General features: G+C 45.1%; 1 protein-coding gene across 1 annotated transcript in view; it reads right to left on the bottom strand.

Moving 5' to 3' along the window:
• The window catches only part of MYO3A (myosin IIIA), a 269,541-nt gene that overhangs the window by 187,471 nt on the left and 54,686 nt on the right, over positions 1-27,384 (bottom strand). The window contains exons 5-7 of the mRNA XM_040434050.1: positions 22,751-22,827; positions 21,078-21,223; positions 19,174-19,239 (exon numbers count right to left, since the gene is read on the bottom strand). Of these exons, the coding sequence (XP_040289984.1) occupies positions 19,174-19,239; positions 21,078-21,223; positions 22,751-22,827 (289 nt within the window). The remainder of the gene's footprint in view (positions 1-19,173; positions 19,240-21,077; positions 21,224-22,750; positions 22,828-27,384) is intronic.

The following is a 27,384-nucleotide window of genomic DNA, read 5'->3' on the forward strand; positions in this document are numbered from 1 at the left end:
GCAGAGAGCTCCAGTCCGATTCAGACGCCAGCAAGGTGGAGGTGGAGTACTGGATTGGGCTGGTATCATCAAAGATGAGCTTGTGGGGCCTTTTCGGGTTGAGGATGGAGTCAAGCTCAACTCCCAGTCCTACTGCCAGTTTCTGGAAGACACCTTCTTCAAGCAGTGGTACAGGAAGAAGTCTGCATCCTTTAAGAAAAACGTGATTTTCATGCAGGACAATGCTCCATCACACGCGTCCAAGTACTCCACAGCATGGCTGGCAAGAAAGGGTATAAAAGAAGAAAATCTAATGACATGGCCTCCTTGTTCACCTGATCTGAACCCCATTGAGAACCTGTGGTCCATCATCAAATGTGAGATTTACAAGGAGGGAAAACAGTACACCTCTCTGAACAGTGTCTGGGAGGCTGTGGTTGCTGCTGCACGCAATGTTGATGGTGAACAGATCAAAACACTGACAGAATACATGGATGGCAGGCTTTTGAGTGTCCTTGCAAAGAAAGGTGGCTATATTGGTCACTGATTTGTTTTTGTTTTGTTTTTGAATGTCAGAAATGTATATTTGTGAATGTTGAGATGTTATATTGGTTTCACTGGTAAAAATAAATAATTAATATGGGTATATATTTGTTTTTTGTTAAGTTGCCTAATAATTATGCACAGTAATAGTCACCTGCACACACAGATATCCCCCTAAAATAGCTAAAACTAAAAACAAACTAAAAACTACTTCCAAAAATATTCAGCTTTGATATTAATGAGTTTTTTGGGTTCATTGAGAACATGGTTGTTGTTCAATAATAAAATTAATCCTCAAAAATACAACTTGCCTAATAATTCTGCACTCCCTGTAAAGCTGGAAAGGGTTATTAAAGTATCCCCAAAAACCTTGCTGTTCATCAGTCCACAGTAAGACAAATTGTCTATAATTGGAGAAAGTTCAGCACTGCTGCTACTCTCCCTAGGAGTGTCCGTCCTGTAAAGATGACTGCAAGAGCACAGCGCAGACTGCTCAATGAGGTGAAGAAGAATCCTAGAGTGTCAGCTAAAGACTTACAAAAGTCTCTGGCATATGCCTGTTAGCGAATCTACGATACATAAAACACTAAACAAGAATGGATTTCATCGGAGGATACTACAGAGGAAGCCACTGCTGTCCAAAAAAAACATTGCTGCACGTTTACAGTTTGCACAAGAGCACCTGGATGTTCCACAGCAGTACTGGCAAAATATTCTGTGGATAGATGAAACCAAAGTAGAGTTGTTTGGAAGAAACACACAACACTATGTGTGGAGAAAAAGAGGCACAGCACACCAACATCAAAACCTCATCCCAACTGTGAAGTATGGTAGTGGGGGCATCATGGTTTGGGGCTGCTTTGCTGCGTCAGGGCCTGGACGGATTGCTATCATAGAAAGAAAAATGAATTCCCAAGTTTATCAAGACATTTTGCAGAACTTAAGGCCATCTGTCCACCAGCTGAAGCTCAACAGAAGATGGGTGTTGCAACAGGACAACGACCCAAAGCATAGAAGTAAATCAACCACAGAATGGCTTAAACAGAAGAAAATACGCCTTCTGGAGTGGCAAAGTAAGAGTCCTGACCTCAACCTGATTGAGATGCTGTGGCATGACCTCAAGAAAGCGATTCACACCAGACAGCCCAAGAATAGTGCTGAACGGAAACAGTTCTGTAAAGAGGAATGGTCAAGAACTACTCCTGACCGTTGTGCACGTCTGATCTGCAACTACAGGAAACGTTTGGTTGAAGTTATTGCTGCCAAAGGAGGTTCAACCAGTTATTAAATCCAAGGGTTCACATACTTTTTCCACCTGCACTGTGAATGTTTACATGGTGTGTTCAATAAAAACATGGTAACATTTAATTCTTTGTGTGTTATTAGTTTAAGCAGACTGTGATTGTCTATTGTTGTGACTTAGATGAAGATCAGATCACAGTTTATGACCAATTTGTGCAGAAATCCATATCATTCCAAAGGGTTCACAACTGTATATGCAGAAAAACAATATTCACAAACATACAGTATATTTTATATATGCTGTGCCTGTAAGTTAAATGCTAAATTTACATGACCAGGTACTGTAGAAAATCAAACCTACAGCACAACAGTGTCAATAGCCAAAGCCACTACTGCTTTGAATAGATCTGTTTGGATTTACTATTAATACTAATTTACTTGCAGTAAAATAAAAAGGCAAAAGTAAAAATAAAAAAAACATAAAAAAGCAAACTGTTGGTTAACTTTGCATTTAGAAATTTGCTTCAATGCAGTAAACATGCAGAGACAAAGAGATGGACAGTAGTCATGGCACGGGATATTCAAATAAGCACCAGAAACGGTACAATATACAATAATCAGAACGGTCTTTTGACAAAAAAAAACTGATGACTTTAACCACTTAAGGACCACAGGTTTATACCCCCCTAAAGACCAGGCCCTTTTTTACAAATCGGCACTACACTACTTTCACCGTTTATTGCTCGGTCATGCAACTTACCACCCAAATGAATTTTACCTCCTTTTCTTCTCACTAATAGAGCTTTCATTTGGTGGTATTTCATTGCTGCTGACATTTTTACTTTTTTTGTTATTAATCGAAATTTAACGATTTTTTTGCAAAAAAATGACATTTTTCACTTTCAGTTGTAAAATTTTGCAAAAAAAACGAGATCCATATAGAAATTTTGCTCTAAATTTATAGTTCTACATGTCTTTGATAAAAAAAAAATGTTTGGGTAAAAAAAAAATGGTTTGGGTAAAAGTTATAGCGTTTACAAACTATGGTACAAAAATGTGAATTTCCGCTTTTTGAAGCAGCTCTGACTTTCTGAGCACCTGTCACGTTTCCTGAGGTTCTACAATGGCCAGACAGTACAAACACCCCACAAATGACCCCATTTCGGAAAGTACACACCCTAAGGTATTCGCTGATGGGCATAGTGAGTTCATAGAACTTTTTATTTTTTGTCACAAGTTAGTGGAAAATGATGATTTTTTTTTTTTTTTTTTTTTTTCATACAAAGTCTCATATTCCACTAACTTGTGACAAAAAATAAAAACTTCCATGAACTCACTATGCCCATCAGCGAATACCTTGGGGTCTCTTCTTTCCAAAATGGGGTCACTTGTGGGGTAGTTATACTGCCCTGGCATTCTAGGGGCCCGAATGTGTGGTAAGGAATTTGAAATCAAATTCTGCAAAAAATGACCAGTGAAATCCGAAAGGTGCTCTTTGGAATATGGGCCCCTTTGCCCACCTAGGCTGCAAAAACGTGTCACACATCTGGTATCTCTGTATTCAGGAGAAGTTGGGGAATGTGTTTTGGGGTGTCTTTTTACATATACCCATGCTGGGTGAGATAAATATCTTGGTCAAATGCCAACTTTGTATAAAAAAATGGGAAAAGTTGTCTTTTGCCAAGATATTTCTCTCACCCAGCATGGGTATATGTAAAATGACACCCCAAAACACATTCCCCACCTTCTCCTGAGTACGGCAATACCAGATGTGTGACACTTTTTTGCAGCCTAGGTGGGCAAAGGGGCCCATATTCGAAAGAGCACCTTTCGGATTTCACAGGTCATTTTTTACAGAATTTGATTTCAAACTCCTTACCACACATTCGGGCCCCTAGAATGCCAGGGCAGTATAACTACCCCACAAGTGACCCCATTTTGGAAAGAAGACACCCCAAGGTATTCCGTGAGGGGCATGGCAAGTTCCTAGAATTTTTTATTTTTTGTCACAAGTTAGTGGAAAATGATGATTTTTTTTTTTTTTTTTTTTTTCATACAAAGTCTCATATTCCACTAACTTGTGACAAAAAATAAAAACTTCCATGAACTCACTATGCCCATCAGCGAATACCTTGGGGTCTCTTCTTTCCAAAATGGGGTCACTTGTGGGGTAGTTATACTGCCCTGGCATTCTAGGGGCCCGAATGTGTGGTAAGGAATTTGAAATCAAATTCTGCAAAAAATGACCAGTGAAATCCGAAAGGTGCTCTTTGGAATATGGGCCCCTTTGCCCACCTAGGCTGCAAAAACGTGTCACACATCTGGTATCTCCGTATTCAGGAGAAGTTGGGGAATGTGTTTTGGGGTGTCTTTTTACATATACCCATGCTGGGTGAGATAAATATCTTGGTCAAATGCCAACTTTGTATAAAAAAATGGGAAAAGTTGTCTTTTGCCAAGATATTTCTCTCACCCAGCATGGGTATATGTAAAATGACACCCCAAAACACATTCCCCACCTTCTCCTGAGTACGGGGATACCAGATGTGTGACACGTTTTTGCAGCCTAGGTGGGCAAAGGGGCCCATATTCCAAAGAGCACCTTTCGGATTTCACAGGTCATTTTTTACAGAATTTGATTTCAAACTCCTTACCACACATTTGGGCCCCTAGAATGCCAGGGCAGTATAACTACCCCACAAGTGACCCCATTTTGGAAAGAAGAGACCCCAAGGTATTCGCTGATGGGCATAGTGAGTTCATGGAAGTTTTTATTTTTTGTCACAAGTTAGTGGAATATGAGACTTTGTATGAAAAAAAAAAAAAAAAAAAAAGCAGCATTTTCCACTAACTTGTGACAAAAAATAAAAAATTCTAGGAACTCGCCATGCCCCTCACGGAATACCTTGGGGTGTCTTCTTTCCAAAATGGGGTCACTTGTTGGGTAGTTATACTGCCCTGGCATTTTCCAGGGGCCCTAATGTGTGGTAAGTAGGTAAATGATCTGTGAAATCCTAAAGGTGCTCTTTGGAATGTGGGCCCCTTTGCCCACCTAGGCTGCAAAAAAGTGTCACACATGTGGTATCGCCGTATTCAGGAGAAGTTGGGGAATGTGTTTTGGGGTGTCATTTTACATATACCCATGCTGGGTGAGAGAAATATCTTGGCAAAAGACAACTTTTCCCATTTTTTTATACAAAGTTGGCATTTGACCAAGATATTTCTCTCACCCAGCATGGGTATATGTAAAATGACACCCCAAAACACATTCCCCAACTTCTCCTGAGTACGGCGATACCAGATGTGTGACACTTTTTTGCAGCCTAGATGCGCAAAGGTGCCCAAATTCCTTTTAGGAGGGCATTTTTAGACATTTGGATACCAGACTTCTTCTCACACTTTGGGGCCCCTAGAATGCCAGGGCAGTATAAATACCCCACATGTGACCCCATTTTGGAAAGAAGACACCCCAAGGTATTCAATGAGGGGCATGGCGAGTTCATAGAAAAAAAATTTTTTTGGCACAAGTTAGCGGAAATTGATATTTTTAATTTTTTTCTCACAAAGTCTCCCGTTCCGCTAACTTGGGACAAAAATTTCAATCTTTCATGGACTCAATATGCCCCTCACGGAATACCTGGGGGTGTCTTCTTTCCGAAATGGGGTCACATGTGGGGTATTTATACTGCCCTGGCATTCTAGGGGCCCTAAAGCGTGAGAAGAAGTCTGGAATATAAATGTCTAAAAAATTTTACGCATTTGGTTTCCGTGAGGGGTGTGGTGAGTTCATGTGAGATTTTATTTTTTGACACAAGTTAGTGGAATATGAGACTTTGTAAGAAAAAAAAAAAAATAATTCCGCTAACTTGGGCCAAAAAAATGTCTGAATGGAGCCTTACAGAGGGGTGATCAATGACAGGGGGGTGATCAATGACAGGGGGGTGATCAATGACAGGGGGGGTGATCAATGACAGGGGGGTGATCAGGGAGTCTATATGGGGTGATCACCACAGTCATTGATCATGCCCCTGTAAGGCTTCATTCAGACGTCCGTATGCGTTTTGCGGATCCGATCCATCTATCAGTGGATCCGTAAAAATCATGCGGACGTCTGAATGGAGCTTTACAGGGGGGTAATCAATGACAGGGGGGTAATCAATGACAGGGGGGTGATCAGGGAGTCTATATGGGGTGATCACCACAGTCATTGATCACGCCCCTGTAAGGCTTCATTCAGACGTCCGGATGCGTTTTGCGGATCCGATCCATCTATCAGTGCATCCGTAAAAATCATGCGGACATCTGAATGGAGCTTTACAGGGGGGTAATCAATGACAGGGGGGTGATCAGGGAGTCTATATGGGGTGATCACCACAGTCATTGATCATGCCCCTGTAAGGCTTCATTCAGACGTCCGGATGCGTTTTGCGGATCCGATCCATCTATCAGCGGATCCGTAAAAATCATGCGGACGTCTGAATGGAGCTTTACAGGGGGGTAATCAATGACAGGGGGGTGATCAGGGAGTCTATATGGGGTGATCACCACAGTCATTGATCACGCGCCTGTAAGGCTTCATTCAGACGTCCGGATGCGTTTTGCGGATCCGATCCATCTATCAGTGGATCCGTAAAAATCATGCGGACGTCTGAATGGAGCTTTACAGGGGGGTAATCAATGACAGGGGGGTAATCAATGACAGGGGGGTGATCAGGGAGTCTATATGGGGTGATCACCACAGTCATTGATCACGCCCCTGTAAGGCTTCATTCAGACGTCCGGATGCGTTTTGCGGATCCGATCCATCTATCAGTGCATCCGTAAAAATCATGCGGACATCTGAATGGAGCTTTACAGGGGGGTAATCAATGACAGGGGGGTGATCACCACAGTCATTGATCATGCCCCTGTAAGGCTTCATTCAGACGTCCAGATGCGTTTTGCGGATCCGATCCATCTATCAGTGCATCCGTAAAAATCATGCGGACATCTGAATGGAGCTTTACAGGGGGGTAATCAATGACAAGGGGGTGATCAGGGAGTCTATATGGGGTGATCACCACAGTCATTGATCATGCCCCTGTAAGGCTTCATTCAGACGTCCGGATGCGTTTTGCGGATCGGATCCATCTATCAGTGCATCCGTAAAAATCATGCGGACATCTGAATGGAGCTTTACAGGGGGGTGATCAGGGAGTCTATATGGGGTGATCACCACAGTCATTGATCATGCCCCTGTAAGGCTTCATTCAGACGTCCGGATGCGTTTTGCGGATCGGATCCATCTATCAGTGCATCCGTAAAAATCATGCGGACGTCTGAATGGAGCTTTACAGGGGGGTAATCAATGACAGGGGTGTAATCAATGACAGGGGGGTGATCAGGGAGTCTATATGGGGTGATCACCACAGTCATTGATCACGCCCCTGTAAGGCTTCATTCAGACGTCCGGATGCGTTTTGCGGATCGGATCCATCTATCAGTGGATCCGTAAAAATCATGCGGACGTCTGAATGGAGCTTTACAGGGGGTTGATCAATGACAGGGGGGTAATCAATGACAGGGGGGTGATCAGGGAGTCTATATGGGGTGATCAGGGGCTAATAAGGGGTTAATAAGTGACGGGGGGGGGGTGTAGTGTAGTGTAGTGGTGCTTGGTGCTACTTTACTGAGCTACCTGTGTCCTCTGGTGGTCGATCCAAACAAAGGGGACCACCAGAGGACCAGGTAGCAGGTATATTAGACGCTGTTATCAAAACAGCGTCTAATATACCTGTTAGGGGTTAAAAAAAACACATCTCCAGCCTGCCAGCGAACGATCGCCGCTGGCAGGCTGGAGATCAACTCTCTTACCTTCCGTTCCTGTGAGCGCGCGCGCCTGTGTGCGCGCGTTCACAGGAAATCCCGGCTCACGCGAGATGACGCCTATTGGCGTTAGTGTGACCTGGGAGCGCCGCAGAAATGACGCCTTTCGGCGTTAGCGTGACGGTAAGTGGTTAAAGAATTCTCACCCCATACATAGTGTAATTCAATACAGTGCTATAGAAGGTCTATATAATACTGCCTAATTAATATTAAGATTCATGCTCAGTGTCACAGAAGTTCATTGGGCCCACCAGAGGAAGTGATTCTGAGGGCCCACCCTCAGTGTATACAGACCATATGCATGTTTACTTTTAAGTAATTTTTGTCATCACTGCACATTGGGAACTTCTCACCAGTACAGTTTAATAGGCTAACTGGTAGTTACTGGTTCCAAGGGCAGCTCCAAATTATCCTTTGCTAAGCCTAGGAGGCTTGCTTTATAAGGGGCCCACAAACAAAAAATGTATGGCAGCACACCATTACACATGCAAACAATAGATATAGGAATAAGAGATTATTCTGGGTTACAGAGGTACTACACCTACTATACATGAAAAATGGAAGCTCTTTGCACACATTTTTGATCAAACGTGTGTCGGGCACATGTGGCTTCTGCAGATGGGTACCTAACACTAGAGTTGAGCGGACACCTGGATGTTCGGGTTCGACGAGTTCGGCTGAACTTGAAAAAGAAGTTCGGGTTCGGGACCCGAACTTGACCCCGAACCCCATTGAAGTCAATGGGGACCCGAACTTTTGGGCACTAAAATGGCTCTAAAAAAGTCCTGGAAAGGGCTAGAGGGCTGCAAAAGGCATCAAAATGTGCTTAAGAGCATGGCAACTGTTCTGCAAACAAATATGGATAGGAAAATAACTTAAAATAACATAAAATACAGAAAAATTAAAAATAACAATCTGGATCTAGGAGTAGGAGGTGGTGGATGGGTGGATGTGGCGGTGTAGGTTGACGTGGCGGTGTAGGTGGAAGCGGCGGTAAAGGAGGAATAGATAGCCAACACTGATTTGTGTTATATTTTTTTTTTAAATTGGGGTATCCCCCAAAATATTGGGACATATAACAAAATAAAACAAAGAATAAGTGCACTTGAGTACAAGAATGGATGGTTGAGGCTGATATGAATGTCTATTCTGCACAAGGTACGGACAAGTCCTGTGGGATCCATGCCTGGTTCATTTTAATAAACGTAAGCTTGTCCACATTGGCTGCGGCCTGTGATAATGCTCTCTGCCGTGTTAAACACACGTTCACACTATACACTGGCTGCAGGGCAGGTCAGCACCTCCAAGGCTGATAAAGCTTTTCCACATTTTGGCCATGCTAACCCTGCCTTCTCAGGTGCTGCTGCGTTGGCGACCTCTTCCTCCTCCTCTGCCTTCGCCTTGTGCTTCCACTGTGCCCCTGCTGTCAGGTGGGAATGCTATCATCAGCGTGCGCTTGTAGTCGCGGATCAGTAACAGATGTTTCCACTAAATTTAGTTCCCTGTCAGCAATGCAGAGCAGGGGTTCATTCACGGCAAAAAGGGGGATCTTGTCACCCAGCAATAGAACAGAGGATTTTGAGAGATTTAGGCCCCTGTCACCCAGGCACAGCAGGGGTTCATTCACGGCAAAAGGGGGTTCATGTCACCCAGCAATACAACAGAGGATTTTGAAAGATTTAAGCCCCTGTCACCCAGGCACAGCAGGGGTTTATTCACGGCAAAAGGGGGTTCATGTCACCCAGCAATACAACAGGGGATTTTGAGAGATTTAGGCCCCTGTCACCCAGGCACATGTGACAAAGCTTTTCCACATGTCGGCCATGCTAACCCTGCCTTCTGAGGTGCTGGCGGTGCCCCAGCTGCGTTGGCGACCTCTTCCTCGTCCTCTGCCTTCGCCTTGTGCTTCCACTGTGCCCCCGCTTTCAGGTGGGAATGCCACCAGCAGCGCGTCTACTAGCGTGCGCTTGTACTCGCGCATCTTACGATTACGCTCCAGTGACAGAATTAAGGACGATACGTTGTCCTTGTAACGGGGATCCAGCAGCATGGCCACCCAGTAATCAGCACAAGTTAGAATGTGGGCAACTCTGCGGTCGTTGCGGAGACACTGCAGCATGTAATCGCTCATGTGTGCAAGGCTGCCCAGAGGCAACGAAAAGCTGTTCTCTGTGGGAGGTGTATCGTCTGTGTCCTCTGTATCCCCCCATCCATGCACCAGTGATGGCCATGAGCTGGTCTGGGTGCCACCCTGCTGTGAACATGGTTCCTCCTCCTGCATCTCCTCCTCCTCATCCTCCACCTCCTCATCCTCCAGAACTGTGCCCTGGCTGGACAATTGTGTACCTTGGGTTTGTGGGTGCAGGAACCCACCCTCGGAGCCACTTGGGAATGACTGGCTGGAAATTCTACGAAATGATCCCTCTTCCTCCTCCTCCTCCTCCTCCTGTGCCACATCCTCTTCTATCATCGCCAGGAGCGTTTTTTCAAGGAGGCATAGAAGTGGGATAGTAACGCTGAGAACGGCGTTATCAGCACTGGCCATTTTGGTGGAGTACTCGAAACCCCGCAACAAGGAACATAGGTCTCGCATGGAGGCCCAGTCATTGGTGGTTAAGTGGTGCTGTTCCGCCGAGCGACTCTCCCATGCGTGCTGCAGCTGAAACTCCACTATCGCCTGCTGCTGGGACGTCGCATATGAGGCGGTGAGCGGGAAGGCCGAAGTTACGCAGCAGCGCTGACAGGCGAGCAGCAGCAGGGTGAGAACGCCGAAAGCGCCTTAGACGGCCCGCACTTTATGCAGCAGCTCTGACATGTCGGGGTAATTTTTAAGGAATCTCTGCACCACCAAATTCAGCACATGCGCCAGGCAAGGGATGTGCGTCAAACCGGCTAGTCCCAGAGCTGCTACGAGATTTCGCCCATTATCGCACACCACCAGGCCGGGCTTGAGGCTGACTGGCACAAACCACTCATCGGTCTGTTGTTCAAGGCCTGTCCATAGCTCCTGCGCGGTGTGGGGTTTGTCCCCCAAACAGATAAGTTTTAAAACTGCCTGCTGTCGTTTACCCCTGGCTGTGCTGAAGTTGGTGGTGAAGGTGTTACGCTGACCGGATGAGGAGCTGCTAGAGGATGAGGAAGCAGAGTAGAAGGAGGAAGCAACAAGAGGCAAATTGAAGCGCCCTGCAATCCTCGGTGGTGGAAGGACATGTGCCAAACTGCTAACCGCCTAAGGCCCAGCCGCCACTGCGCTTACCCAGTGTGCTGTTATGGAGATATAACGGTCCTGACCGTGTTTACTGGTCCACGTATCCGTAGTCAGGTGAACCTTGCCACAAATGGCGTTGCGCAGTGCACACCTGATTTTGTCCCCTACTTGGTTGTGAAGGGAAGGGATGGCTCACCTTGAAAAGTAGTGGCGGCTGGGCACGACGTACTGTGGAACAGCCACCGCCATAAGGCCTTTAAAACTATCCATCTCCACCAGACGGAATGACAGCATTTCAAAGGCAAGTAATTTAGAAATGCTGGCATTCAGGGCCAGGGATCGCGGGTGGGATATGGAGAGCTGAACGCGTCCGTGGGACATTGTGGAGATGCTTGGTGACCCAGGTGTTGTTGTTGCTGGCAGATCCTCTGTTTGTGGGGTGCCAGGTGGCACTGTCCCTCCAGAGGTGGATGAAGAGGCCGCGACTGCAGCAGAAGAGGAAGCAGGAGGAGCCAGAGACCTTTCTTGGTTTTTGAGGTGTCTACTCCACTGCAGCTCGTGCTTTGCACTTAAATGCCTGGTCATGCAGGTTGTGCTCAGGTTGAGAACGTTTATGCCTCGCTTCAGGCTCTGATTGCACAGCGTGCAAACCACTCGTGTCTTGTCGTCAGCACATTGTCTGAAGAACTGCCATGCCAGGGAACTCCTTGGAGCTTGCTTTGGTGTGCTCGGTCCCTTTCTGCGGTGGGCAGTAGGAGGCGTACTGTCTAGAGGACAGCCGCTCCGCTTTTGCACCCTGCTTCAAGGAGGCATAGAAGTGGGATAGTAACGCTGAGAACGGCGTTATCAGCACTGGCCATGTTGGTGGAGTACTCAAAACCGCGCAACAAGGAACATAGGTCTCGCATGGAGGCCCAGTCATTGGTGGTTAAGTGGTGCTGTTCCGCCGAGCGACTCACCCGTGTGTGTTGCAGCTGAAACTCCACTATCGCCTGCTGCTGCAGGCACGTCGCATATGAGGCGGTGAGCGGGAAGTCCGAAGTTACACAGCAGCGCTGACAGGTGTGCAGCCTTTCAAAAAGCGCCAAGGAACCGCCGAACTTTTACGAAAATGTTCGGGTTCGGGGTCCAAAAATCCTAAAGTTCGGTACAAACCCGAACTTTACAGTTCGTGTTCGCTCAACCCTACCTAACACTAGTAGGTATAGTACCACTTTAATCTAGCATAATCCCTAGTTCTAATGTTTGCATGTATAACGGTGTGCCGCCATACGTTTTTGTTTGCTGTCTGCATGCTAGCTTTATGGATGTGCACCTGCGACTTTGGATCTGCTAGTATACATTTTCTTGCAGTGTGTTTGGAGGGTAGCTCCCTCCTTTAGATTGAGCACTCCGCACCCATCTGCCCCGGACTTTTCAGCAGAATATAAATATAGCGGGTTCCTACACCGCCCTGAACATTGTAGGCTTATGTTGCGCCCAAGAGAGGCAGTTCTGTTAGTGTTGGGTACCCTTCTGCAGAAGCCACCTGTCACCACCAGCTCTCTGAGAAGCTCTGGCAGACGTTCTTCTGTACCTCTTGCATGATGTTCTTTGTTTTGGTTTCACTTTGTCATCTCTTTTCCTTCTCCCAGCTGTCATCTATTTACACTGATTGCCTCCCTTTATATTCCCTCCCATACTGCCTCACTTTGCGGTTTATACTACTTCCTGGATTGTCTTCACTGCTAGATGCTACAACTGCTGGTTCCTCAGATAAGTCTTTTCCTTTATTTGTGTTTCCGTGCTGGCTTGATTCTAGGTGACCCTGACTCCCTCCGTATTAAGTGCAGGGAGCCGGTGGTCGTGTCCCCTCACTATTAGAGGGTTTTCCGGTGTCACACAGTCTAGGTACGAGGGCATGCAATTATCTATCATAAAGATCTTTGCATGGGCAGAGCAGTCAGGGAGAGCTCTAGGGGTTTTATATGGCTTACCCATATGTTCCTTAGTTTGGGATCAAGTCAGTCGGATGTTTACTTATAACTTCCAGTTTTCTGCAACACCATCCGTGACATTATAATCCGCCAAAACCGTCTTAAGCATGGATCCGGTTTCAGCCTTGATTGACCGCATGCAGGGTCTTTCACTGGAGGTAGCAGATCTCCGTAAAACTGTGTCTCAGTTTCAGGTGACCGGTTCTGCTTGCGTTCATGGAGTTTGTTCCAAGCCTAAGATCTCGCTTCCGGTTACGTTCTCCGGGGTAGTGAGAATTTTGTTAGTTTTAGAGAGGCTTGCAAACTCCATTTTTGCCTACTTCCCCATTCCTCTGGTGATGAGGAGCAGAGGGTGGGGATCATCATCTCGCTGCTCAGGGATAACGCTCAGTCTTGGGCCTTTTCGCTGCCGGTGGGGGCACGGCCCCTCCGGTCGGTGGATGAATTTTTTGTAGCCCTGGGGCAGATATATGATGACTCGGATCGTATTGCTCTGGCTGAATCTAAACTGCGTCTTTTATGCCAGTGTAAACAGTCCGCAGAGATATATTGTTCTGAATTTCGGAGATGAGCAGCTGATACTGGTTGGAATGATGCTGCACTCCGAAGTCAATTTTACCATGGTCTTTCGGAGGGATTAAAAGGTGCATTTGCCTTTCATGAGAGACCTGCCTCGTTGGAGTCTGCCATGTCTCGAGCTGATCATATTGACAGGCGTCTTAGAGAAAGAGGAGAGATCACTCCTTCCTGTCATTTTCAGTCCAAAGACAGTGGGGCGTCTCATTCAGTGCGCAGGGGCCTCAGTCTCTCTCAATCCCCTCTGAGCAGGAGGCCATGCAGCTGGGTTTGCTTGCCTCTGATAGTAGAGGATTCAGCTCTCAGAGGAGGGTTTGTTTCTGTTGTGGAGGTATAAATCATTTGGCATGTTTGCCCCTCTAGAAGATTCAAGGAGTTTTCTGAGGGTAATAAAGAAACAAAAAGAAAAAAAAACCTCTATAAACTTTCCATCTGTTACTATTGGCAAGGTTGATGCGGAAATTGAAGGTTTGCCGTTTGCTTGTAGTTCCCGTTTTGTCCTACCTGCCAGGGTGGCGCTAGATAGCAAGAACATTGTTTGTGAGATTTTTGTAGATAGTGGAGCAGCTGTCAATCTCATTGATAATCAATTTGCTATAACACATGGTTTCCAGGTATGCACTTTGGGAAAGGATATACCTGTGTTTGCTATCGATTCCGCTCCGCTTTCTCAAAAACCGTTAAAGGGCATAGTTCACAATATCCGTTTGACTGTGGGTGATGCTCATGTTGAGGATATGTCATGTTTTGTCCTAAGCGGATTACCTACTCCTCTAGTGTTGGGGCTGCCCTGGCTCACTAAACATAACCCCACCATTGATTGGCAAGCAAGGCAAATAAATGGTTGGAGTGACTTTTGCAGAGAGAATTGCCTCACGGCGCCTCTTTCAGAGGTTTCTACCAAGACTGTACCATCTTTTCTCTCTGAATTTTCGGATATGTTTTCCGAGAGTGGTGTCCAGGAGTTGCCCCCGCACCAGGAGTACGACTGCCCTATTAATCTCATCCCAGGCGCCAAGCTGCCAAAATCACGTTTATACAATCTCTTCCAACCTGAAAGGGTCGCTATGCGTACTTACTTCTCTGAGAGCCTGAGAAAAGGAACACATCCGACCCTCAAAGTCACCTGTTGCCGCTGTTTTTTTTTTTGTTAAGAAAAAAGATGGTTCTTTAAGACCATGTGTGGATTTCAGGGAGCTGAACTGTATCACAATTCGTGACCCTTATCCGCTTCCTCTGATCCCGGACCTGTTTAACCAGATTGTTGGGGCTAAAGTTTTTTCTAAGTTGGATTTAAGAAGGGCATACAACCTAGTCAGGGTCAGGGAAGGGGACGAATGCAAGACGGCCTTGAATACCCCTGAGGGCCATTTCAAAAATTTAGTTATGGCCTTTGGTTTGATGAATGCTCCAGCCGTCTTCCAACATTTTGTGAACAGCATTTTTTATCATTTAATGGGGAAATTTGTACTGGTGTATCTAGATGACATTTTGATTTTTTCTCCTGATTTCAAAACTCATAGGGACTACCTACTTCAGGTCTTGCTCATTCTGTGGGAGAATAAATTGTACGCTAAACTGGAAAAATGTGTGTTTGCGGTTCCAGAAATTCAATTTCTGGGTTTTCTTCTCTCCGCTTCTGGTTTTCGCATGGAGCCTGAGAAGGTCCGCGCTGTGCTTGATTGGGAGCTTCCTGAGAATCAGAAGGCGCTGATGCAGTTTTGGGGTTTTGACAATTATTACAGGAAGTTCATTTTGAATTATTAATCTGTTGTTAAGCCACTCACTGATATGACTAAAAAGGGGGTAGATTTTTCCTCCTGGTCGGTAGATGCGCTTAAGGCCTTTTCTAGTATCAAAGTGAGTTTTGCTTCCGCTCCCATCTTTGTACAACCTGATGTCTCTCTGCCTTTCATTGTTGAGGTAGATGCTTCTGAGGTGGGTGTGGGTGCGGTCTTGTCTCAGGGTCCCTCTCCTGCCAAATGGCGACCGTGTGCCTTTTTCTCAAGGAAACTCTCTCCTCCGCAGAGAGAAATTACGATGTGGGAGATAGGGAGTTCTTGGCCATCAAATTAGCTTTTGAGGAATGGCGCCATTGGCTAGAGGGAGCCAGACACCCTATTACCGTTTTTACCGACCATAAGAATCTGGCCTACTTGGAATCAGCCAAGCGTCTGAACCCGAGACAGGCCAGATGGTCTTTATTGTTTTCTAGGTTTAATTTTGTTGTCACGTTCCGCCCTGGGGTTAAAAATGTGAAGGCTGATGCCCTGTCACGTTGTTTTCCGGGAGGGGGGAACTTTGAAGACCCGGGTCCCATTTTGGCTGAAGGGGTGGTCGTCTCTGCTCTTTATCCTGATTTTGAGGCAGAGGTTCAGGCAGCCCAGGCAGAGGCTCCTGATCTTTGTCCTCCTGGGAGGTTGTTTGTGCCTCTCGCTTTACGACACAAGATTTTTAAGGAGCACCACGATACTGTCCTTGCTGGGTACCCGGGAAGCAGAGCCACAGTGGATCTCATTGCTCGGAGATCCTGGTGGCCGGCTCTTCGTAAGACGGTTGAGGGTTTTGTGGCAGCCTGCGAGACCTGCACTCGTGCCAAGGTCCCTCATTCACGGCCATCGGGTTCTCTCCTCCCGTTACCCATTCCTTCCCGTCCTTGGATGCATCTGTCCATGGACTTCATTACGGACCTGCCTCGTTCCTCGGGGAAGACTGTGATTCTGGTAGTAGTGGACCGTTTTAGCAAAATGGCGCATTTCATTCCCTTTCCTGGGTTACCCAATGCTAAAACACTGGCGCAAGCTTTTGTTGATCACATTGTCAAATTGCATGGCATTCCTTCAGACATAGTTTCTGATAGGGGCACGCAGTTTGTTTCCAGATTCTGGAAGGCTTTCTGTTCTCGCTTGGGGTTTCGGTTGTCGTTCTTTTCTGCTTTTCACCCGCAGTCGAATGGCCAGACCGAACGCGTCAATCAGAATCTGGAGACATATATGCGCTGTTTTGTGGCGGAGAATCAGGAGGATTGGTGTTCTTTTTTGTCCCTTGCTGAGTTTGCTTTAAATAACCGTCGCCAGGAGTCCTCGGATAAGTCACCATTTTTTGGTGCATATGGGTTTCATCTGCAGTTTGGGACATTCTCTGGAGAGGGGTCTTCTGGTTTACCTGATGTGAGAGATTTTCCTCGTCTTTGTCAATTATTTGGCAAAAGATTCAGGGTAATCTGAAGAGGATGAGTGAGAGATATAAGCATGTGACGGATAAGAGACGTGTGCCTGGTCCGGACCTGAATGTGGGTGATCTGGTGTGGTTGTCTACAAAGAATATCAAACTGAAGGTTCCCTCCTGGAAGTTGGGTCCTAAGTTTATTGGGCCTTACAAGATCTTGTCCATCATCAATCCCATTGCCTTCCGTCTTGATCTTCCTCAGAAATGGAAGATCCATAATGTTTTTCACAGGTCCCTATTAAAACCGTATGTCCAACCCACTGTACCCTCCTCTTTGCCTCCTCCTCCGATTGTTGTTGATGGTAATCTTGAATTTCAGGTCTCTAGGATTGTGGATTCTCGCATTACCCGTGGTTTTCTCCAGTATCTTGTTCATTGGGAGGGTTATGGTCCTGAGGAGAGGATGTGGGTCCCAGTGGCGGACATTAAGGCCACTCGTCTTATCAGGGCTTTCCATAGGTCCCATCCTGAGAAGGTGGGCTCTGAGTGTCCGGAGTCCACTCGTAGAGGGAGGGGTACTGTCACCATCAGCTCTCTGAGAAGCTCTAGCAGACGCTCTTCTGTACCTCTTGCATGATGTTCTTTGTTTTGGTTTCACTTTGTCATCTCTTTTCCTTCTCCCAGCTGTCATCTATTTACACTGATTGCCTCCCTTTATATTCCCTCCCATACTGCCTCACTTTGCGGTTTATACTACTTCCTGGATTGTCTTCACTGCTAGATGCTGCAACTGCTGGTTCCTCAGATAAGTATTTTCCTTTATTTGTGTTTCCGTGCTGGCTTGATTCTAGGTGACCCTGACTCCCTCCGTATTAAGTGCAGGGAGCCAGTGGTCATGTCCCCTCACTATTAGAGGGTTTTCAGGTGTCACACAGTCTAGGTACGAGGGCATGCAATTATCTATCATAAAGATCTTTGCATGGGCAGAGCAGTCAGTGATAGCTCTAGGGGTTTCATAGGGCTTACCCATATCTTCCTTGGTTTGGGATCAAGTCAGTCGGATGTTTACTTATAACCTCCAGTTTTCTGCAACATCATCCGTGACACCACCTTGACGTCAGTAGATGGGCCCGACACACGTTTGATAAAAAATGTGCACAAATAGCTTCCATTTTTCATGTATAGTCGGTATAGTACCACTTTAAATCAAATAAATTGCTGGCTCAAAGAAATTTGCATGTGTTTTTACTAATTTATCATGCATATATAACAATACAATACAAATAAAAATCCCCAAACTTCATACACCCAATAATAATCATATGATCGCGGTCCCTTTAAATGTGGATCTCTTGCATGAAAAATTTAATATATATAAAAAGTTCATGTAATAAAAAACGATTTACTTTTGTTTTAGTTCATCACTTTGGTGCATATCTATTGCAATAAATTCATAGTTGCCGATTGTATCTCAATTTTATGTCAATATTTATTTGCGTTATGGTTGTATATTATCACTAATTTGTGGTTAGTGGGCTGTGTTCCAGTGTAACTGGTGAGCATCCCTGACTTTTGCTATGTATAGTACCACTTTAATCCAGAATAATCCCCAATCCCTAGTTCTATTGTTTGCATGTGTAATGGTGTGCTGCCATACGTTTTTTTTGTTTGATGTCTGCATGCTAGCCTTCTGGATGTGCACCTGTGACTTTTTATAAGGGGCCCATTATTGTGCCAGAGTTTGCGCCCACCAGATGATCCTCTGGTACTCTGCCAGGTTTAGATGCCAGGTTCTCTGTGGGGAACCTTCAGCAGAAGTGGTAAATGCACCCGTGCAGCTGCACAGGTTGTCTACTGCTGAGGTCACAAATACGGGCTGGGAAAAAAAAAATGGCAGCACTTTTCCTTCGGATTTCAATGGGTGTGTACTGCAAAGGGAGAAATCCACTGTGAAAACGCAAAACATTAATGAGCATGCTGCGGACATTGAACTGTGAATCAATTTTTGTGCAGATTCCACATGCAATTTTTTCTGCCGTATATCTCTGGTATATTTTCATCACAATATCTTGGATATTACTTAGGGCTCTTTCACACGAGCGGATACCGTGCGTGTCATCCGCAGCGTGAATGAGAGCCAAGCCCCGCTCTGGACAGCAGAGACGCGTAGCATTAACATGATTGATAATGCTCTGTGCCTCTCTGTGATCTTTTTACTACAAAATCACGGTGACAACTTTATCTCTCTGTGATTTTGTAGTAAAAAGATCACAGAGAGGCAAAGAGCGTTATCAATCATGTTACTGCTCCGTGTCTCTGCTGTCCAGAGCGGGGCTTTGCTCTCTTTCACGCATCGTGTGAAAGACCCCTTAGGCTTTTCTTGGATATTATTTAGGCTTGTGCATTTTAGTAGATGTGGTACTAGTTATAGCAGCATTGACAAATTACTATCGACTAATGATGGCAAGCTCTTAAGTCTACAGTATGTGGGCGGATGTCTTACATGTAGATTTAGGGCTGGTTTACTACAATGTACACAGTGGTACTTACGGTGTATCCCTAGGTGCAATGTTCTGTAAAGTAGTAATTACAACTATATACAATATTACTACTCACTTGCTAATGAATTCATTAAACTCTGGCGACCACAATTCTGGCTGACGCAAAGTTGGAGGTGGGTTCCTGTAAAACCAAAATTCTTTATTTATTTCTTTATTACAATTGTGATTGTTGATAAAATGTTTTATCAGATTTTTTTTTATCTATGAAATGTGTGATAATACATATCCACATTAGATACAGTAACTGTTTATAGATCCCTTTAATTCTGCCAACATCTGCCAACAGTCTTGATGTAATATTTATTGAGGTAACCCAGAGATATTGTAGGACATCATGACAGTAATAAAATGGAGTACAATAAAAAAAACTGTGAGCCCTAGAGGGTTTTTCCTGTACTTAGATATTGATGACCTATCCTCAGGATGGGTCATCAGCAATATCAAATTGTAGGTGTCCAACTCCCAGCACTTTAGTCAATCAGCATTCTAAAGATGCCTTGACGCTAGAACCAGTGCTGTAGCTTCTTCATGGTATACTAAGCACAGAGCTGTACATTGTATAGTGGCCATGCTTACTATTGCAGTTTCTCTTGAATGGCAATAGCAATGTGACCAAAGGACGTGACAACACAGGTCAAGGAAGAGGCCGCAGAGCTTGTCTGAGTGCCATGGCACCTTTTTATTCAGCTGATCAGCTGGGATGCCAGTAGTTGCCCCCCACCCCCACCGGTCAGATATTGATGACCTATCATAAAAATACTGTAGGTCATCAGTATTTAAGCCCCTGAAGACCCTCTTACAGAAGATATGACATTCATTCTGGAGATGTTCTGGAAACATTGCTGTGGTTGTCAGGAGTCAGAAATGACTTATAACTCAATAATAATCATGATAGTTATAATCAGAAGAACAGAAAATAAGTAATAATAGTATTCACCCTTTCTTCCTTCAAGGAACACCTTGGGATTGGGGCTCCTGCTTGTTAGGTGGGGTGCCCTTGACAGTGGATGCTTGGCTGGGTGCAAGGCAGGAGTGCGGATAAAGTGACCGGCAGACAATAACCAGACCACAGGTTGCAATAAATAGTCTTTTTACTGAGTTTGTGGTGGGAGTAGTAGTACATTTAGCAGAGAAAACACAGTTCCAAAGTGCATCACAGTGTAGTTGTAGTACCCCCTGAGTCGGACTCCAAACACTTTGCTATCTACCCAAGATAACCATAGGCATGCTATTCTGTCCTTATTAACTCCTTCTGCAGTTCCCAGGCTGAGGGGTAAAGAAACTTTAGATTGAGATGGCTAGTCCATCTCAAAGTGTGGTTCCTCCTGCAGTTTCCAGGCTGAGGGGTGCAGAAACTTTTGATATAGATGGCCAGTCCATCTCAAAGTGTGGTAGGTGCTGGAGTCAATAATACCTTCCACAGCAGAAAAGCCTTTTTGACATAAATGGGAGAATTCCTTTCTGTCTGAAGCATGCATAACCTGGGAAGTTCTAGACCTTCTAAAATGACTGGACTCATTCTCTCAGGACACCTCTGGTAATTGAGTTGCTTCATTGGCAGCTGAATTCTCACAGAGATTCTCTGAACTTTTGCTTCAGGAGCTTGCATATGTAGATCTTCTCCCTTGCTCCTCTAGACTCACACTCTCTACTAGCCTATCTAGCCAGGGGGTGGACCAGGTCCATTACCCTGGTAACCCAAATAGTCTGTCAATTTGTTAACCATTTGGTTACCTTATACAGTACATTGCTATTGAATACATAAACATAATAAATCACAACACTTAACTCAAAAATCGCATAAACTTTTTGGCAATAATTAACCCTTTGCAGTAGTCCTACTGGGGGACTGCACCTGCACCAGGCATAGCACGCTGTATAGTGTTTGCCTATATTGATCTTTTATTAACATTCAATTTTTACATTAATAGCTATCAGTTATGAATATCGGCACAGTACCTTGGTATTTTAAACAGGGCTCTCATTGGATGCAAGTCAGCCAGGGGAGGATCACCATCTCCAAGCTCTATGGCTGTTATACCCAAAGACCAGACATCACATCTTGCATCATACGTTGTATCCACTTGCTGTTCACATGCGATGACCTACGAAAAACAATGAAGAAATCCTATTATCTTAACATGTCTTAAAATTTACTGGGAAAATAAATTCTGAAGGTACAGAACCTATTGGGTTATCATCATGGATAATTAGGACACAAACGACTTATCAGTGCAATTTGAAATCAGTAGGCTTTTAATATTAACATTTCCATTCCAAATTACAGAAAGCTATGGATCAGAGCTAAAAGAGTTCAGTTCCTTTTTTCCATTTGAAGTTCCTATTCCTGGATCCTCAACATAAAATGAATCATTCAGTACAACTTTTTAAATTCTAAAAGGGAATCTGTCATCAGGAAATTCACTGATACACCAGGCACAATGCCTTGTAGGGCTAGCTCAGCTGAATGTAATTCCATTGCTTTATTCTGTGCACCTCTGATTGCCCCTCGTTCTCTTTCTTGATCGATAGGGCCAGGTGAGATGACTATGCGGGAACCTGGCCCTGTCAAGAAAGAGAGGGAGGGCTGGCAAGGGTAGCGGGAAGAATGGAGTCAGAATGGCTTGGACCGACCCTTCGATGCACTTGACAGCTTATTGCATATGGAATAAAGTGAAAAATATACTTACATCCAGCTGAGCTAGCCCTACAAGGTATTGTACCTGGTTTATCAGTGAAATTCCAGATGACAGACTCCCTTTAAGGACTGACTGCCCACCATGCTAAAACATTTACATTGTGGATTTAAGCCGACTGTCCAGGTGAATGTTGCTTGCCCAACTTTCAGAGATTACTGGAATCTCAGAAGACAAGGAAATTTTCAAAACTCCTGTTAGCATGGTCATTGGTCACTGATTGATCATCTGATCAACAAAGCTCATGGGGGGAGCTACTGTATAACTAGATTTAGTACAGCCCTACCAGTTACAGTTGTCACCACAACAGGGCAGATTTTGCCAGTAACAAGGTTAAGCAATGGTAATAAAATATAAATTTGGTCAAAGATGAAAAAGGATAAAATAATAATATATATATAAACACTACTCCCCCCAAACTTCTCTACCAGTCGTTGCCATAGCAATAAATGTCAGACTATGAAAGATGCAGATATCAAATCTATTTTAGTGCTGCCCTGTAAGATACAGAAAAAAAAAAATTGCTAGAATACCTGAATTTGTTCAAACTAAATATTTGAAAAGGTTTTATTGATTGACTAGAAAAGCTGGATATAAAGGACAAACAAAAAAACATAATGTTCTTCTACCACCACGTCTCTGTTCAACGTGTGCAGCTAAAAAGAAATAATACTGAATGAATCATTTACTTTAGTGTAAGTTCGATGTGCCAAAAGTGCAAGAGGACTTCCAACTGCGCCAACAAATCAAGAAAAAAAATATGTTTCTCTGGTTCTTGACTCTCGGCTTGTGGCTTTTTTCCCTTTGAAGAGGACGTTGATACAGATGTTAACCTGGATTCCGTTTTTTTCTGTTTATATTACAGCTATAATACAATAGTATTTTATTAGTTATTAACTACAGAGTTTTATTCAATTATAAAAAATGGTGACCAACCTCTGGGGCCATCCAGAAAGGAGTCCCCACTGATGTATTCCTATGCAGACGAGTGCTAGTTAGCTGTGCGGATACACCTGTAAAAATATTAACATTCAGTATAAATTACAGACAGTATCTACTACATAGGGGAAAAAGGTGTCTTGCTATACTTTAATATGGTCTAAGACATCACTGCTCAATTATGTCCTACCGCAAGTCAAGTGGGAAATATGGTGGTAGCCCCCTGCCATTGATATCATTAGAAGCAATGAGGGCATCTATTGCAAGGGAGACCAAGAGGTTTACTATATGGGCGGAAGACTGAACATGGGAGAACCTATTTAGAAACTGATTTTTAACAAAAAACATCTGTCTACTTGCACTAGCTTTTATTAATAATACCAGTGTATTTAATTTCCCCTAGTTCAAGGGGGCCTGATTTATCATGCCTTCACTCCAGGATTCTGACTTCAAAAAGTCGCAAAATGGGTCTTTTGCGTTTTTTGTTTTTTTTTGCACTTACTTGCGCAAAAATTTAGCATTTTCACACCACTCACTCCAGATTTCAAATGTGGATAGGAAACTGTACGGCATATTTATCATTTAAGACAGGATTTGAAAAAAGTCTAATTTGGAACATGTGGTCTATTTTGGGTGAGATTTACCAAAAGTCGCACGTTATTGATAAATTTATTGCAAATATAGACGTGAGACTTTTCCACTCTGCACCTATAAAAAGCAGCCAAACTAGACCACAAAACCTCCACACAGACATGGTGCAATATAGAGCTGATCCACGGCACATGGCCAAACTCTTACTGCAGAAATGGGAAGCCAAGAAAACCGTGCCACAAAATCAAATTTGAATACTACAGCCATGCCCTTTTGGGAACTGAACAGGGTTGCACAAGGAGGGAGTTGCTTGGGTAGGGGGGCCCAGTCACATAATTTGCTGTGGGGCCCAAAAAGCATCCATACTATTTAAATATAAAATTATTTATCCAAAACAGCCAATGGTGTAACAGAAAAAAAGAAATCAAAATGGCCTATTCGCCATTTATTCATTGCTTCAATTATCCCCTAAAAATTTAATAAAATATGATCATAAAAAAGTCACACACACTCCAAATGATAGCAATAAAAACTATAGATAGCCCTGCAAAAAATGAGCCCCCACACAGCTTGGTAGACATAACTATAAAAAACTTATGGGGGTCAGAATATGTTCAAAGTTTTGATTTTTATTTCAGTATAAAAATACAAAAAGACCTATACAAATATGGTATCTTTGTAATCATACTGACCCAGAGAATGAAGGGCACAGGTGAGTTTTGCTGCATAGGGAATGCCATAGAGACAAAACCTGTAAAACTGTGGCAGAGTTGCGTTTTTTCCCAATTCCATCCCATTTGGAATTTTTTTCTCGCCTCCCACTACATTGTATGCCCTATTAAATGGAGGCATTAGAAAGTAAAACTTGTCCTACCAAAAAATGAGCCCTTATTCGGCTATGTAAACAGAAAAATAAAAAAGTTATGGCTCAGTGAGGACAGGAAATTAAAATGCAAAAATGAAAACACCTCCGTTATTCAAGTGGTTAATATACAGCTAAGGTATAGCACTTGGACATAAATGTATTAACATCTGTTATTTGTATGTTTTCTGCAGCCTGGACATGGATATTGTAATAAATGTATTGCCACCTTACAAACTAGCAATTTGGCCAGACATCTGAAGAAGCTGTGTTTTAGATCAGGTGTATAAAAAGTACACCTGAGTAGGAGCTGGCATGAGATGTGACTTTTTTGCGACATTTAAAGTTGCAACACATAAATACGCCATAATCCCGGTCTAATCTAACATTCTCGCCTAGAAAATGAAACTCATGAAGAATTGGCAAGGAGACACAAAAGTCAAAAATACTGGCAAAAAGAAAAAAAAATGCATTTTGCAGTTTTTTTTTACGAGAAAAATAGGCTTGTGTTTATCTATGTTAATGAGTTTCACTGGATTTATCACTGAAAAGTCACATAAAAAGTTGTCTCACTCCAGTGGAAGGGTAGAGTAGCTTTTTAGACAAAAGTGTTAGGTTTAAGGATGAGAAAAATGTATCAAACAACATGCGACATTCAATAAATGTGCCGTAAAGTACGCCAACACAAAAGTGACTTCCAATATTTCCCTCATGATAAATTCCTCCCTATGGCTGCAACAGGGTCACTAGAAAGAGGGTGTCCAACTCTGGTTGGTTGGTCAGCTCCATCCCTTTTGTTCCGGAGTGTCAGGATATGGATATAGAACTAATTTCTCTATAGCAGGGGTCTCCAAACCCCGGCCCGCGGGCCAGAACCGGCCCGCTTGTGCGTTCGATCCGGCCCGCCCGCAGCTGGCAGGTTGCAGGAACCAAATCCGCACAACCGCCCATGCTGTCACGCTTGTGTTGTGTGTTCGATTCCGCGCCCGCCCGCAGCTGACAGGTTGCAGGAACGAAAGCCGCACAACCGCCCATGCTGTCACGCTGTGCTTTTTGATTGGCTGCTGGGACCGCCGATGTCCCGGCAACCAGTGACGTCACAGGTGCGGCACCTCCCCTCTTCCCGCCCGCTGTTTGAAATAACAAATCCACGTGTGTAGCAGCGGGCGGGAGTCGGGACTCAGGAGTCCAAGAAGAAAAAAAAAAGAAGAGGAGCAGAAGCCGGCTACAGCGGAGGCAAGTGTTGCACAACGCTGATGGGGACACAATGGGGAACGCTGACATTGCTGTGCTGCGCTGATGGGGACACAAGCTGCTGAGGACACATACTGATGGGGATATTGCTGTGCTGCTGGGGACACTGCTGATGGGGACTTTGCTGTGCTGATGGGGACATTGCTGTTCTGATGGGGACACCGTTGATGAGGACACGGGTGTCCCCATCAATGGTGTCCCCATCAGCACAGAAATGTCCCCATCAGAGGTGTCCCCATCAGCGATGATGGGCACACTGCTGATGGGGACAATTCTGTTCTGATGGGGACATTGCTGGGGACACCGCTGTTTGGCACACTGCTGATGGGGACATGGGTGTCCACATCAATGGTGTCCCCATCAGGATAGCAATGTCCCCATCAGCGGTAACCCCATAATCGATGTCCCCATCAGCACAGCAATGTCCCCATCAGAGGTGTCCCCATCAGCGGTGATGGGGACACATGCTGCTGGGGACACCGCTGACAGGGACATTGCTGTGCTGATGGGGATGTTGCGGTGGACACTGCTGATGGGGACATTGCTGTTCTGATGGGACATTGCTGGGGACACCGCTGATGGGGACATGGGTATCCCCATCAGCGGTGACCCATCATCGGTTTCCACATCAGCACAGCGGCGTCCCCATCAGCAATGATGGGGACGCTGCTAATGTGGAAACTGCTGATGTGAACATTGCTGTGCTGATGGGGACATTGCTGAGGACACCGCTGATTGGCACACTGCTGATGGGGACAAAGGTGTCCCCATCAATGGTGTCCCCATCAGTACAGCAATGTCCCCATCAGCGTCCCCATTCTGATGGGGACATTGCTGTTCTGATGGGGACACCACTGATAGGGACACGGGTGTCCCCATCAACCGCGTCCCCAAAGGCAGTGTCCCCATCAGTGGTGTCCCCATCAGCTGCTAATGGGGACTCCGCTGATGGGGACATTGCTGTTCTGATGGGGACATCATTAATGGGGACATTGCTGTGCTGATGCTGACATTGCTGTGCTGATGGGGACACCGCTGATGGGGACATTGCTGTGCTGATGGGGACAACGCTGATAGGGACACGGGTGTCCCCATCAATGGTGTCCCCATCAGTGGTGTCCCCATCAGCACAGCAATGTCCCCAACAGCAGCGTCCCCATCAGTGGTGTCCCCATCAGCACAGCAATGTCCCCAACAGCAGCGTCCCCATCAGTGGGTGTCCCCATGATGGGAATATTGTTTTTCTGATGGGAATATTGTTTTTTTGATGGGAATATTTTTTTTTTTATGGGAATATTGCTTTTCTGATGGGGACATTGCTGTTCTGATTTGGCCATTGCTGTTCTGATGGGGACACCGCTGATAGGGACACGGGTGTCCCCATCAATGGTGTCCCCATCAGCCGCGTCCCCAACAGCAGTGTCCCCATCAGTGGTGGCCCCTATCAGCTGCTAATGGGGACTCCGCTGATGGGGACATTGCTGTTCTGATGGGGACATCGTTGATGGGGACATTGCTGTGATTAAGGGTGACACGGCTGATGGGGACATTGCTGTGCTGATGCTGACATTGCTGTGCTGATGCTGACATTGCTGTGCTGATGGGGACATTGCTGTGCTGATGGGGACATTGTTGTGCTGATGCTGACATTGCTGTGCTGATGCTGACATTGCTGTGCTGATGCTGACATTGCTGTGCTGATGGGGACATTGCTGTGCTGATGGGGACATTGCTGTGCTGATGGGGACATTGCTGTGCTGATGGGGACATTGCTGTGCTGATGGGGACATTGTTGTGCTGATGCTGACATTGCTGTGCTGATGCTGACATTGCTGTGCTGATGGGGACATTGCTGTGCTGATGGGGACATTGCTGTGCTGATGGGGACATTGCTGTGCTGATGGGGACATTGTTGTGCTGATGG

Source organism: Bufo bufo, chromosome 5 (assembly GCF_905171765.1).
Source record: "Bufo bufo chromosome 5, aBufBuf1.1, whole genome shotgun sequence".
Classification (NCBI taxonomy): Eukaryota; Metazoa; Chordata; class Amphibia; order Anura; family Bufonidae; genus Bufo; species Bufo bufo.